Genomic DNA, 15345 nt, shown 5'->3' on the forward strand with positions numbered 1-15345 from the left:
ATTGCTAAAGTACCACCTGCCACCGGCCGTCTCCCATTCGTCCCCTTTGGAGATCCCCACAGGAATAAGGAAGTTAAATTAATAGAATACTTAGGCACAGAAAAACAAAGAAATACTTCCAAGAACTGCCCCATAAGAACTGCCTGTCACAATGCTCATTAGTGGAACTGAATAAAAGACAAGTACAATGGATTTAGAAGGGGGACGATCCGCCCGGGTGCACGGCTTGGAGGGGTGCACAGCCGGCCAGGTCCGGGTCATCCTGCCTTTCTTTTCCCCCGGTCCGCGCTCGGGGCTTGCGCCTGCCTGGTCCCGCGCCGACGCTCAAATGGTGCCGTCAACTCCCGCGAGTCTCGTGATAACCAACAGCACCATTTGGGCGGCGGGTGCAAGCCCCGTGCGCAGACCGGTGGAAAGGAAGGGCAGGAGGACCCGGACGGCTGTGCATCCCTCCAAACCGTGCACCCGGGGTGGGGGCGGACCGCCCCACCTCGGTACGCCACTGATTGGGAGGCCGATTTTGGGGTTTTTTAAATTGTATATCGGGCAGCATTAGGCCTCGCTCTTACCTCAATCATTACAGGCGATTCTATTTCTTGTGATGCGCTGAGCTCCATCCCCCACCGACCTTCACCCCGCCCTTCCAGCACTCTGATTGGCCAGCGTTCTTTAAGAGGCGGGCCAGTCAGGAGGGGAAAAAAAGAAGGGAAGAAGGGAACCTGCTGTGCGATCGACCTGTCGATCGCGATCGACGCGTTGGGCACCCCTGATCTAAATTATTGGTAGAAAAACAAAGGTAAAAACAAAAGGTAAAACCACTAGACAATTCAGGGTGAGAGCAACGGAACACAAAAGTTGACTTTTACATAATATAGTAAAAGCCCCCATGGTAACCCACTGCCTTGAACACGAACATGAGTTCACAGATTTACAGTGCCTCATTATAGATCATATCCCCAGCAGTACATCTAATATAACACGCAGTCTTTTACAACGTGAACAGTTTTGGATACATTCCCTTGACAGTGAGGAACCTGAGGGCTTGAATCAGAAAATTGAGTGGAGCCAATGTTTTTGAGTTTGATTTTTTAAACTCAGAGTTTTAACATCTTTTCAGCACTTTTTGATGCTTAGGTTCTGATTAGTTTCCCTTTTGAATGGGTTTTCTCTTTTTTGCATTTAGTCATGATAAAATCTTGAAATTTTGTTCCTCTGATATAGTTCCCCTTTTAAATTCTGGCACGTTTCCCAGAGGTCTTGCATTGGCGCGGCCATTACCATGGCGACGCCATGCAGTCACTTCCGGTAGCGCATTTAAATCCCTGCTAGCTGCGCATTCTAGACGCTATCTTTTGTGGAAGGAGACACATTTCTTGTGTTCCATTTTGAAAGGTATATTTAGCTTTTGCACATGATATGATCTGAGTGGTATCATTCCAACATATTTATGACCTTTTCTACTTTTTTCTATTGCATTTTAGCTCATGATCAGAGGTTACACCCTGAGGCAGCATTATGTGAAACGCTGGCCATCGTTGGTGTTCCGACCGAGCTAATGACAAAAGATAAGTTATTTTTGAGTCAGTTTACATATAGAATTGTGACCACCTGGCGACATATTTATTGATTTTTTTGTTATATTTGCACAACATAGAGCCATATTTGGCCCTCTGGGAGGTTTTTATGCAGATGAAGTTCTCCGCCTGAACACCTTAGCTACAGCTGTGGGAGGGAGGTCTGAGGCTTTTCCTCCCAGTAGAGCCCCTTCTGACTCATGTTTTAGTTTTTTATACCTTCCACATGACCTTTGTGAATGTGTTTATTGTAGAAATCACTAGTAGGAAGTTCACTATTTCTGAGTTATTGATACAGAGAGAGGAGTCTCAAGGTTTTTATAGAAAGTTTCCTTCAGAATGGCATGGAGTGGAAGCTTTAACAGTTCTTTAGGAGGAAGATCATAATCAAGTGTGTCCAAGTACTCCTTGCTGTATTTGGAATCAGCCTCCAATGAAACATCCAGATCATGTGCCATCTGTCGTAAAATTCAGGAAAAAGAAAGTTTCTCTGAAGGAGAAGCAGCTCTGGTAGGTGAACGTCCAGGCGACCCAGAAGCAGAAGAGTCCACATCGGTAGTAGATGGTTATTTCAGGCTCAGTATCTCCCAGTAAATCTGAATCCCTGAAAGGATGAGGTCGGTGTCGACGGCTCGGTGTCCGAAGTCTCCAAATGTTTCGATTTACTGGAGACTTTGCCTGACTGTGCCGGAGTAGCCTCTCAAGATTTGGCCGAGGAGAATCGATGCTGGAGTGGAATGCTCGAGTCCTGGGTCGAGAATGTCCACACTGGTGGAGTAGCATTAAGAGGAGTGGGAGTGCCGTGAGCAACTCAGACCGGACTGGTTCTTGGAGGGTCGGTGCCATGCTTACTAAAAAGTGAGCCGGCACCAAGAGGGTAAAATACTCTCCTAACTCCTCCCAAGCAGATTGTCAATTTTCTGCTTAAGGGAAAGTGCCGGTACCATTTGCTTCTTTTTGGCCAGTACGGATGGCTGATCAACACGGTCTGGGGATGATGAGGCCAAAGAGGAGGCACTCACTGACATCAGAGCTGTGTGTTTACATTACTTACGCAAGGTCGGCAGGACTTGACTCACTGCAGCTTCGACATGCGTCCTGGAAGGGGTAGTGGAAGCGCGGCTTACCCAGAGTGAGTTGTGACACCAGAGTCAAAGTTGGTGGATCCACCCTCGGTGTCGTTTTGGTCAGTGCGGACGGTGTCGGAGATGAACTGGGCTCCGTGTCCATTGTGGCGCCGAACAGTTGTTTTTGTTGAAGCAACCAATTTTTTAGAATGCGCTTCTGAAGGGACTAGCAGCAGGGGCAGAAGTTGGCATGGTACTCGGGTCCCAAAAACTGCAAACACCAGCGGTGAGGGTCGGTTACAGAAATGGCCCGAGCACAGCGACCGCACTTTTTGAAACCCGTCGGTGGGCGGGACATGGATGGGAAGACAGCTGTTGACAAATCGAACTCTATGGCAAAAAGAGTCCATAAGGACCGGCTGGGCCAAAGCCTGCAAAGGAAAAAGAAAAAAAAGAAGATTTTTTTTTTTTTTATACAGAAAAGAGAACACAAAAAACTAAAGAACTGTGACAAAAAAGTCACAATCCGCGAGAACGGGAAGGCAAGCGAAAGAAAAAACGGGTGTTGAAAAACGCGTCTTTCCAGCGCCGCAGAAACTAGAAAACTGAGGGACCACGCGCCTACGGTGCGGGCTAATCGCGAACTTTCTAAATTTAAGGTTGCGATTCACTTTTCAAGTGTCTGTACTGGGGCTCCGTCAGTGAGAATATGCTGCCTGCTTGTCCTGGGATAATGCATGTTAACTCTTACTGTTAAAATTCCTTTACCACAAGATGCTAAGACCACATAATGTTTAAATCTTCTCAACAATTTTAAAAGCTATTTATTTTAAAAGAGCTAATTATCTTTAGTGACTCACCTTGTTCTTCCACATTCACATGTCTTTGTCATAAAGGCAGGGCAGGATGGGCAAGGTCCTGGATGGCAGAGGCTTGAACATAAGAAACATTGTACAGTGAAATATTCCCAACCTACAGTGGCTAAATTTAATATTTACAAGTTAAAGTTTTCATTTGATCTATCTAAAAATGTATACAATTAGCAAAAATAAAAATCTATTGGTTATACATGAAAGCTTGTATTATCACATACATCCATTATTGAAAATATTTTAACTTTGTGCTGTAAAATACATAACATATTAAACTGTTAAATTAGGCTTATAGCAGAAAAAATAAAAATATTAAAAATTATTTGCTAAGATTCTAATAATCTGCACTTATGCCATTTGAGTCAGATGTAGTATTTGTTGCTACTAGCTATAAGACTAAAACAAAAAATATATATGTCAAGAAAACAAGACCTCTTTCCATTCCAAATGATAAAATGGAATCGCTGTAAAATTCAACCACCTTCCTGAAGAACAATCACCATGTTTTTTTGACAACAGCCAAAAAAGCAAACAGGATGCTAGGAATTATTAGGAGAGAGATAGTAAATAAGACCAGGAATATTACTGTATAATACCTTTATATCACTCCATTAATTTGACTTCACCTTGAGTACTGTATTCAGTTCTGGTCATCTTCATTCAAAAAAGATATATGGGAATTAGAAAATGCTCAGAAAGGAGCAATCAAAATTGTAAAGGGGATGAACTCCTTTCATATGAGGAAGGGCTATAGAGCAGTGGTTCCCAACCCTGTCCTGGAGGAACACCAGGCCAATTGGGTTTTCAGGCTAGCCCTAATGAATATGCATGAAGCAAATTTGCATGCCTATCACTTCCATCATATGCAAATCTCTCTCATGCATATTCATTAGGGCTAGCCTGAAAACCCGATTGGCCTAGTGTTCCTCCAGGACAGGGTTGGGAATCACTGCTATAGAGGTTAGTACTCTTCAGCTTGGAAAAGACAGCTTATGGGGGATATGCTTGAGGCCTGCAAAATCCTTAGCGATGTAGAATGGGTAAAAGTTAATTCATTTTCTTCTTTCAGAAAATGCAAAAACTAGGGGACATTTAATGAAATTTCATGGAAATACTTTTAAAATAAATAGGAGGAAATATTTTTTCATTGAGCAAATAGTTAAGCTCTGGAACTAATTACCAGAGATGTGGTACAGCAGTTAACCTATCTGGGTTTTAAAAAAAGGTTTAGACAAGTTCCTGGAGGAAAAGTCCATAGTCTGCTATTCTAGTGCAAAATCAAAATGAAAAAAACACTATAATAGTTCTTCAAGTGAGAACTGAGGAAGACACAGAATCCACTCACACAATTATATCACTATAAATAAAAATTTAGTGATTTGGAAGTCTGCAGTGTGAGTTACATAAGCCATGACTTCATCTTAAACTTGATGGTCAGGTTCAGGGCATGACATCCAGAGCAGCTCAGCCCCTCCCATATTAGTCCATGCAGTGACAATATTGCTGTCGCAGTGGCCCGTGACAGCACTTCTCTTTGGCCTTCTCTCTTCAGCCTTGCCAATGAACTAGACTGCAGCATTTCTCCATGCCAGTCCCAGCGTTATCCTGCATGCAATGCCTAAAATTTACATTTAACATATTGTTGAGAACTACCAATAGTGACAGTGAAGCAAATGGCAAATTATAGTTGGTGCCAGGAACTTCCCAATTCAAAGAGATCTAGTCAAAGTCATTCTACTATTACCTACTTACATGTTGCAGGGGTGAGGACAGTCCTGACCTGATCGTCTCTTCCCGCACAGCTCTCCACAGCTATGTGGAATTTCATTTCTATTCCATTCAGGATTGTTAATCTTACCTGCAAATAAACCAGATCGCAATAGCAGACAGTCTAATAACTTATGTTTACAGGACATTTAAAAAATATATTACGAATGAATTGATATGTGCACTATTATATAACTTAAGCACCATTTACACAATATAATTATAGAATACTAGCACTTATATGTGTGAATTATACAATTATGCAGTTAAGTCCTGGTTAGATGCCAAGTGCTATTCTATAACCGATACATGCATCTTGCTTAGAGGGTAAATGCAAGGGAATAGAGCATGGGTAGGGCTTCTACTTTAAGTTATATGCTAGAGCAGTATTCTTCAACTTCCGGTCCATGGACCAGTGCCGGTCCACAGAAATTTCCTGCCGGTCCACAGGGCCAGCACCTGCATCAGGCCCAAAACAGTGTTCTTCAACCGCCGGTCCACAGTGCAATCGATGCGGCGTTATCTTCGAGCCAGCTCCCTCTTCCTAACTGATTCAGTGCACAAAGCCACGGGGAGTGGCTCCTACGGGCATCCTGCGCTTGAACCGGAAGCCTTCTCTCTGACGCTGCAACGTCAGAGGGAAGGCTTCCAGATGAGGCACGGGACATGCAAAGTGCAATTAGTATTATTATGGGGGCGGGGTCTGGGGTGGAGATTGGGTAGAGCTGGGAGGGGTCTGGCCCACAACTTAGCCCCGTGTTCCTCAACCGCCGGTCCACGGACCGATGCCGGTCCACAGAATAATTCTTTTATTTCTGCCGGTCCATAGGGTCGGGTTGGGCCCATGTGCCTCAGGCCACGCCCCCAGGTGGGACCTAAGGCTCCAGGGCCTATTCTGATTGACCCACACGCCTTAGGCCCCACCAGTAGGCGGAGCTTTGTGACGGATGGGCCAATCCGGCCTCATTCCGTCGTTGGCTGCCTGCCGGACAGGCGGGTTTGGCTCCCGTCTGTCCGGCCAACTACCAAAGGTACGGGGAAGGGGGGTGGGGGTGTCGTGGGGGTCGACCAGGGGGGTCGCGGGTCGGCTGGGGGGGCGGTCGGAGGTTCTTGGGGGGAGGCGGTCGTTGAAGGGAGGGGGGTTTGCGTCGAGGGCAAGAGGGCCTGGGATCCCTCCTGCCCGTAATGTAGTGCGGGGTGGGGGTCGCCGTGGCCAGAAGGGTTTGGGCTCCCTCCTGGCCCGATATTGTCGGGGAGTTGGGGAGTCGGCCGGGCAAGAGGGCTTGGGCTCCCTCTTGCTCCAATCGTGGATGCGGGTGCGGGTGGGAGCGCGTGCGAGCGGTCGTTCGGGGTGGGGGTGCGAGCGGTCCTGCTGGGGGGGTGAATCGGGCGTCGGGCGGGGTGGGAACTATGTAAAAAAAATTTTGTATACCGCGCTCACGCGTATAACGCGCGAGGGGTATGTGCGGTAGGTAAAAACGCGTATAACGCGCGCGTTATATGCGTGAAAATACGGTATATATTTTTTTTTACATTGTTACATCACAAAGTAAGGATATGGATACAAAATAAAATAAAGAAAATACTTCAAACAATCAAACAGACAGGAAAATCTATCTAGCCCACAAAAAATGGAAGGAAGCATACGTATACATTCTAAACTAAAGATAAATGAAACAATTAGGGGGAAATGAGAAGCCCTCCCTCTCACAATTAAGTGCAATTTTATTTTATTTTTGTACCCCATTTTTAACTGAGAAGTGAGTAGAAACAGATCAGACTTTTCTCCCCTGAAGAAATGATTCTAACTTTAGCGGGTTCCCGAAAACATAATCTTTATCTTGAATATTTAACAAACATTTACATGGGAATTTTAGAAAAAAAAGTTGCTCCCACCTCAAAAGCTTTAGGTCTTAAAGCCAAAAAGGCTTTCCTCCTAAGCTGGGTAGGTTTAGCAACCTCAGCAAAAATCAAAACTTTATCTCCACAAAATTTTCTCTCTCTATTTCTAAAATAGAGTTTCATGATCAAAACCTTATCTGATTCATTTAGACAGGTAACAGAGTAGTTTGTGTCGAGTCTTGTGAATCCTCCAAAAATTGTGTTAAATCTAAGTCTGTGGTAATTAACTGATCCATTCCCTCTAATGATAATTTTTTCTTTTGGAGAATGTAATAATAATAATTTGAAAACATAATTGTTTCCGCATTTGTCATCACCAATATCTCCCTGAGATACTTTCCCTTGCTTGATTTTCTATCATCTCCATCTTATAATGAATATTCAGTGACTCTTTACTAGATGCTACTGAAAACGTTTGCAAATTCACTGCTTGTTTTTCCACCATTATTAAACGTTTATCTAGGTTCCCAATGTTAGAATCAACATAGTCTGCATCTGATTCATTGTACTTTTCAGCATAACCTCCATCCTTAAATTTAAAGTCCATAAATCTTTTAGGGTAACTTCCGTGGGATTTTCATCCGTACGCTCAAACTGACTCACAGATTCAGCAAATATCTGTAGCATTTTTAAATATACAATATCTGAAGGCCTTTGAGGCAGAGGCTTCCAAAGAAGCTGCTTGTAAGCCATTCTCTGGCACCAAGCACCCAAGAAGATCTGGAAGGGGTACGATCTGGTGAGCTTAATGAAGCACCTGATATTGACTCAAATCTGTCTATGGGTTTCGATATATCAAGTAAAGTCAAATATTTATCCATAGGACCAGATATCACTGGGGTAGAAACCCTAGTTTTACCTTTATGTTTCCCCATATAATATCGCTATAAAATTTATCATAGAACTTATCTTCATATAATGTTGTTCTTCGAACTCCTCGTGGCTCCAAAGGGGCTTGACCTTCCCCTCAGGGCACGCCCCTCTGGCCATGCACCACAGGGCGCGCGCGTTCTTGTCTCCTGCACTCAGGACCCGATGTTAGGAAGGTGTCCGCTTGTGTTCCTATTGGTAGGTAAAGCACTTAACTTTTCCCCTAAAAAATAGGGAAAAGGTTGTTTCCTCTATAATGGGGGTTACAACCCCCAAAACTTCCCCCAACGGCAGCGTGAACACTATTAAGTAAACTGGGGGTTCCCCCCTCACACCCCCCGTCAGAGCTCTTTAAAATATACTTTTATGGCGGCACGATTGAGTCTTGCACTCAATTGTCTGCTCGGCTTTGTCCTGTGCGCTTATGACTGTGAACCCTTCAAAGGAGACTGGATGAGGAAAAGTGATGTTATTGTTAGAGAGAGATTATAAGGCAAGAAGATGGCTTTGTGGTTTAAATTGGAAAAAGAGAAGGAAGGAAAGGAACATCTTTTTACACTGGTGTGACATACAGATCTTTACAGGTAGAAGACAGAGATTAACTGCAGACAATTGTAATATACAATAACTATAAAAGGAGAAGTACTACTGCTAGGTTATTTCAACATGTTGGGCACTGATTGGGACACTCCTGTTATAGTGTCATCTAGAAGTAGGGATATCCTGGATTCTCTAAAGGGAGAAGTATTCAAACTGTTGGTAACGGAACCCCTGCAGGATGAAACTGATGGGCACAGTAGGGACTATGTAAGATAGGGGTACCCCCCCCTCAGAAAAAATATATATGTAGTTTATGGTAAATTCATTTTTATTGCAATGAACACAGAAAAACAAAGACAATGCACATCTCTTTATAATTCCTATAACCTCCGTTCCCCCTCACCCTCAACATCCTCCCCACCCACCGCCAATACAATGACAAGAATAGAGATGAGCAGAAACACTAACTTATGAACTAGCTACAAATGCAACAAGTAGTATCACATGTGTGAGGGAAGAGTACTAAAAAGGTCTTCAGACCGACCGAAAAGTCCTCCATTTAATCATTTCAGTAGGTTGTATGTGTGTCCTTTCCAGCTTTAACAAAGTCAGCATCTGCATTCGCCACAGTTGCAAGGAAGGAGACCGAGATTCTACTAGCCCAGCAAAATTACTTTCTTTCCCAAAAAAAAGGCCTTCCTCAAAAAAGGAACAATAACCTTTAGGAGAAGGCGACTGCAAGGAGAAATGGTCAAAAAGAATCAAAGCATCCAGTTTTAACTCCACAGGTCCATAATGTAGAAATACATGAAAGTAGAATTTCCAGAAGTGTTGAACTCGTGGACAAAGCCAGAACATATATCCAACTGTGGCCCCATCATGATGTCACTTAGGGCACACTCCAGAAGAAGAGAGGCCCAAATGGCAGACCCAATTGGGAGCTATTTATAATCGTAAGGCAAATTTATAAAGAAGTTCCCAGTGTTGTACATTGTCTACCTGCTTGCAGAAGCCCAGTATATAGGTCTTAAAGTCCTGGCACTGAAAATGAAGAGATAAGTCCATGCTCCAGGCTGCTGCATACTTAGCATAGTTCAGTTCCATGCACAAATCCTGAAGGTATCAGTGATGAAATCAGAGAGGAATTTTTGTCTGCGCCCCCAAAGTATACACAAAAACGCCAGTTCCTCTTGCACATCCTCAGTTAGATCCTGCCAAAGTAGATTGGATACGTAATGACGGAGTTGGAAATATTGGAACACTTCCTGTTGGTACAGGCCGTACTCTTTGTCTGAAGGCCTGTGAACGGTTTCACCTATCCTCCTTCTGTGAGTGCATGAAATAAATATCAAAATCCATTACCGCTCCACTGTCTAAACACAGCACAGTCCTGATCCGGGACAAAAGCTAGATTAGAATAGATGGAGATAAGGTGTAGTAGCAGTGGAATAACCTCGTCACTTGCAGTCCCAAAGCCAGGTCGCCACTGTTGAGGGCAAAAGTTGTGACTTTTGAGGGCAGTTGTGACAGTTTGAGAACGGGAAGTAAGGGCAGTCCCAGTTTATTGAGGTAACAACTGAAGTGCCAAAGGCCTGACCAATGATAACTCCAATGGGATGGCTGAAAAATCCTGAGATTCCCAGTACCAGTCATTGATGTGGCACATAACACATGACACTGAGGTAATGCACGTTCAGCATTTATTTATTTATTTAGATCTTTAGCCCGTCCTCCCAGTAGCTTAGAACGGTCTACAAGCAAACATTCACAGTGGAGTACATTTGGACAATACAAAGACTATACAGTAGCTTATATACATTTGGACAATACACTGCACTTAGGAGCCTGAATTGTGGAGATAGGGAGACGAGCTCTCTTTCCCTGCCAAAGATAACATTGTAGAAACCCATGCAGTTTCTGCTCATCTCTATTTCTCAAAAACAATGGAAGCATTTGGAATACATATAACCATTTAATAATAATAATAACTTTATTCTTCTATACCGTCATAGTCAGATGACTTCTAGGCGGTTCACATCAACGAGGGCTGGACAGTCAGCAAATTACAGAATGCAAAAAGTAAGGGTACAACATATTACACAAGAAATAGACAGACGGAAAATATAAATTTATAAATTTAGTATGGCTTCTGTTTAGGAGATGAATCTGTCAAACAGTACGGTTTTGATTACTCTCCGAAATGAGTCGTAGGTCAGCCTGGCTCCATTGATGTAGTTACCCAGCCAGGACTGCTGTTTGCTTGCTTGAAACATGAAAGATCTGTCCAAAAAGGATTTGTATTTACAGCCGGTGATCCTTGGGTATGCAAATATGTTACAATTTCTGGTTGACCGTGTTAAACAAATGCATGCGACCAAGTATAGACACAGGGTAAGCTCTCCACAAGCTCAATTTCACAGCCGTTTCAGAGAGCAAAGCGAGGACATTTATAGTGTATAGGCTCTGCAAGTTAACTGGAATGACAACCCTTAAGTATTTGAGAGTATACCGTAATCCGGCACCGGACTCCTGAGCACCAGCGATACTTGTTTTTCTTGCAGCAACGTTAAACTTTCTAATCTACTAGGGACCATGTCACTTTCACCTTGCTTCTCTCTCTTCTCTTGAGGCAGGCAGCATGTTAGGGGGGAAGTATGTTTCATGCGTGTGAGGGTTGGATGTTGTAGTACATTTGTTGTGGCTTTGGGATGATGATGGCATGTTATGGTTGGTTGTGTGTGTGGGGGGAGATTGGGTGCAAGCTGTTCAGGGGGTTTTACAAAAATAGGGCGATGCGGATGTCATGTCCAAACCCTTGCAAATTATTTGGTACTGTTGTTCAGCTTGTATGTTGGGTTTTTCTCGCTTGGAGGGGCCTATTCTTTCCCCCAGTCTTGTATTGTATTGTTTTGCATATGCCTCTTCAGCTGTTGCTTACCTTGTATATGGCATTCTGTTGTTGCCTCAATAAAGATATATAATTTAAAAACAAGGAACATAATCCACTCATCTGGACTGGTCTGACAAGATAAGGGAATGCAAATTTAACCAGTCCTCAACAAAACTAGGACACCTGCATATACTGTAAGAATAGCAGAAACACTAGAACAAACATCTGATTAAAATTGTTCAAGTTATGTCTTTGCTCCATAACTAATAACTCTAAAACATAAGGAATGGAGGAATAAAAATTCAAGCTCCACTGCTTAGCTACAACAGCAAACAATTTAATTTCAATGGAGGAAAAAGCATCATAGCAAACAGATCTTTACAACATGAAAAAGGACAACTCTAGCAGTATAAGTAACACTCACCACAGAAGCAGGTATAAGCAGTGGGGACTCGTGCAGAGACGTTTTGACAAGCAGGACATCTCCACCCACTATTCCCATCTGCAGAGAACAGGGAGACATATTTTGAGCTTCTAGCAGTAAAATTAGACTAAAACTTGAACATTTTGGCTATTAATTAATATATTACATGGCTATATATTACATGGCTATAAATGTAATTGTGACTATTAATAGAGGAAATTCATTAAATTGAAGAAGATCAAAATAGTTAACAAGTAGGTTTCTATATTTCAACTTTGTTACATACTGTAATCTGTGGCAAATTAGGTTGCGTGTGTTCAAAGGAATTTCTAAAAAAATTTCAGTTAAATTTGAAAATGAGCTACTGATCAGATGCGTTCTAGCACGCAGAGATGTGCGAGTACAAGTACATATGATGCATTTTGCTAGCTCTGCCCTGGTTATGATGTAATTTAACAATTGCTTTTAATTTTTGAATCACCCTTGTATATTTTAGTCTTTGTATACAATTATTCTGGGCAGTGTATGATGACAATACCCCAAAAAGCATTAATATCAAATCTAGCAAGGGTATTAGCTTCTTTAAAACTGTTACATCCTTGAAAACAGAAGTACTCTTCCTTCTTCACATGAGAGGACGGTTCTTCCTCTTAGTTCACTAATGCAGGTGAAAATGTTACTGTACATTTCAAATCTTACCAAATTTTTCATCAGAATCCATCAGTGATGCTCATATGGGGTCATTTTCCAAACGCTAGTAGTACTTGTATGTGAAACAGAAACAAAACAAAAAAACAAAACAAAACCCCAACCCCACCCTTCCCAAAAGAAACCCAATATACAGAAATTGTTGCAGGCCGCAGTCCCTTCTAGGTGCAGCGGACCAGGCTATCTACGATGTACTTGGAATTGACGTGTTCCCTACTACCAGGGAACCCTTCAGAACCTCGCCTGCTAGGCGCATGCCTAAGGTGAACTGTCCCAGGTAAGTATGAGTTACCTCCAGAAGGAAAAAAAGTAGGCAGTTGAGTTTTATTCCTAACCACCGGCCATACAGTGCTTGTATTGTCCAGTATGTTCTAGTGACCTCCAAACAAAGGGGGAGACCCCCCCTCCCCAAACTAAACAATTTCTTGAAACACAAATTTCTCCACTTTAACAGTCTGGATTCAATCGGATGACTGCTACTGGACCTCAGGCTTTACCACGCCAGTCCTCTTCACCAGAGCAGCTTTCTCCACCACTTCACTAGTTCATATTCGAAAAATTCACGGACTAAAATCGTCCCCTCCCGCACTAGGACTCCCCTCCCTCTAAACGCCTTTCTTTCTTTCTCAAGATGCCCCTCATGTACTCAGATATTCGCTATCCATAGTACTCCAATTCAAATGGAAGTTCTAAAGAAATACTCAGTTACTCATCACCCATTGAACCCCAATCTGTAACTTTCCCCTCTTCACTATTGTATTATATTTAGACTCATTGTACAATACTGTATTAGACTTATGTATGGTGTTGTCTTTAGACTTATTGTATTGTAGTATATTTAGACTCGTTGTATTATATTGTACTGTGTTGTATACACTCATTGTATTGTATCGTACTGTATTGTATTGTTTTGTCTTGTATTGTATGTTGACTTATTGTATTGTATTGTGACCTTGTTATTCGCTGAATGTCCAGCCTTCTTACATTGTGAACCGCCTAGAAGTCACCTGACTATGGCGGTATAGAAAAATAAAGTTATTATTATTATATTTGTAATTGCATCATTTTGTGCAAAACAATAAGAGAAAAAAAACAAAGCATTCCATAGGAAAATATCCCAGGTAACAAATAACAGTCCCCTCTAGCTATAGGTCCAGGTTTACATGCGGCTTCTCTTAGGGGAAGTGCGGAGCCCTTAAGAGCTCCAGTTGGGAAAGTTTCAGAATCTGCTTGCAATGCAAAACCTTCAATAATAATTCCCACCCTTATGCAGATTCTCTCCCCACAATAAGACACTTCCCTAGTAGAATCTTTAAGCAATATCTTATCATTCAAGCAAGGGGTTAACAAAAGAAAACCACGCACAGTCAAAACCTCAGCTGTGCCAGCAGGTTTGTAACACAGCCTGCTACTGTCCATTGCTGGGCAGACAAGCCCCAGCTGTTTCAAAAAATGCAGACTACCTAACCCAGGAAACAAAACATGGCCAGAACAAAAATTCACTGGCAAATAAACAGTGTCACAGTCCTTAGTGGCTTGTGTCCATGGCCTCTGTGCCTAGCTCAGATTAAAACAATTCAAGAGTGTCCATGGCTTCAGCTTCCTCTAGCTCAGGGATCTTAAAGTCCCTCCTTGAGGGCCACAATCCAGTCGGGTTTCAGGATTTCCCCATTGAATACGCACTGAAAGCAGTGCATGCACATAGATCTCATGCATATTCATTGGGGAACACCTGAAAACCCGAGTGGATTGCGGCCCTCAAGGAGAGACTTGGAGATCCCTGCTCTAGCTGTTCCCCAGCTGAAATGGAAGGCACCTCCAACTCTTCCAGCATTTCCCAGTCTCTCTTCTCATCCAAGTCTGGCTGGGGAGGCAAGCACTACTCCCTCTGAGGTTCCTCTTGAGGCTCTCCCAGTTCCTGTCTCAACAGCCTCTCTTTAACCTGATCCAGACCACACTTCCTCAGCTTAGAGAGGGGGGTGGAACTAAGCTCCCTCTGTAGTTCTGTGGGCTCTCTCTTCATTTCTCTGCAGTGTGTCTGTCTTAAAGGGACAGACTGTGTTTTAACTTTAAACACTTTAGCTGGGTTGAAAACAAATCTAAGATGGTGTACTACTGTTTGTGCTCAACATGGCAGTCCCTTTCTATTTCTCCCTTACTGGTTCAAGTGTGGTCAGCGAACTCATGGACTTAAGAGCTAAACTGGTCAGCTCTTCTGTACAGGGGTTTAACATTCTTCCTAGCAGAACTTGGGACAAAGCATGTGCGGGCACTGGATTTGTCACAAAATAAAATAAAACAAAACAAAGGAGATAAGATGACAGCATTTTTTAAAGGACTAACAATGCATTTTTTTGTATTAGCTTTCAAATGTAACCCTTCTTCAGATCAGAAAAACAAATGTTGACAAATATCAGTATATATAAATGAAACATAAAAAGCATTCCAATAACAGTCTCACAGGAAAAGGGAGAGGTGAGCAAAGTGAGAGACGATGGACGATACGGATCTGCCAAAATCAGTCTAAATTCATGTTTTGTAATGCCCTGTCTGGATGTCAAAATATTTTTATTATTTTGATTTCAAAGGTCTTAAGTTCCTGCATTGTCTTAAAATTTCATTTTAGTATTCTCACCATAAAATCACTGATGCAGTGTCCTGTTTTCTCTATCACCCATGCATCTTTCTCCGTCTCCCACCCACCCAACTGTCTCCGTCTCTCACCTTGCTC

At 42.7% G+C, this 15345-nt stretch overlaps 1 protein-coding gene across 3 annotated transcripts in view; it reads right to left on the reverse strand.

The window, feature by feature from the left end:
* Positions 1–15345, reverse strand: part of NFX1 (nuclear transcription factor, X-box binding 1) — a 261059-nt gene that overhangs the window by 204781 nt on the left and 40933 nt on the right. For all 3 annotated transcript variants that reach the window (XR_004538087.1, XR_004538086.1, XM_033930649.1), the window contains exons 5-7: positions 11907–11984; positions 5266–5371; positions 3502–3573 (exon numbers count right to left, since the gene is read on the reverse strand). Coding sequence is in view for 1 of the 3 variants with exons in the window: in XM_033930649.1 (XP_033786540.1) it covers positions 3502–3573; positions 5266–5371; positions 11907–11984 (256 nt within the window). In the remaining 2 variants the exon portion in view is untranslated. The remainder of the gene's footprint in view (positions 1–3501; positions 3574–5265; positions 5372–11906; positions 11985–15345) is intronic.

The sequence above is a fragment of the Geotrypetes seraphini genome, chromosome 2, assembly GCF_902459505.1.
Source record: "Geotrypetes seraphini chromosome 2, aGeoSer1.1, whole genome shotgun sequence".
NCBI lineage: Eukaryota > Metazoa > Chordata > Amphibia > Gymnophiona > Dermophiidae > Geotrypetes > Geotrypetes seraphini.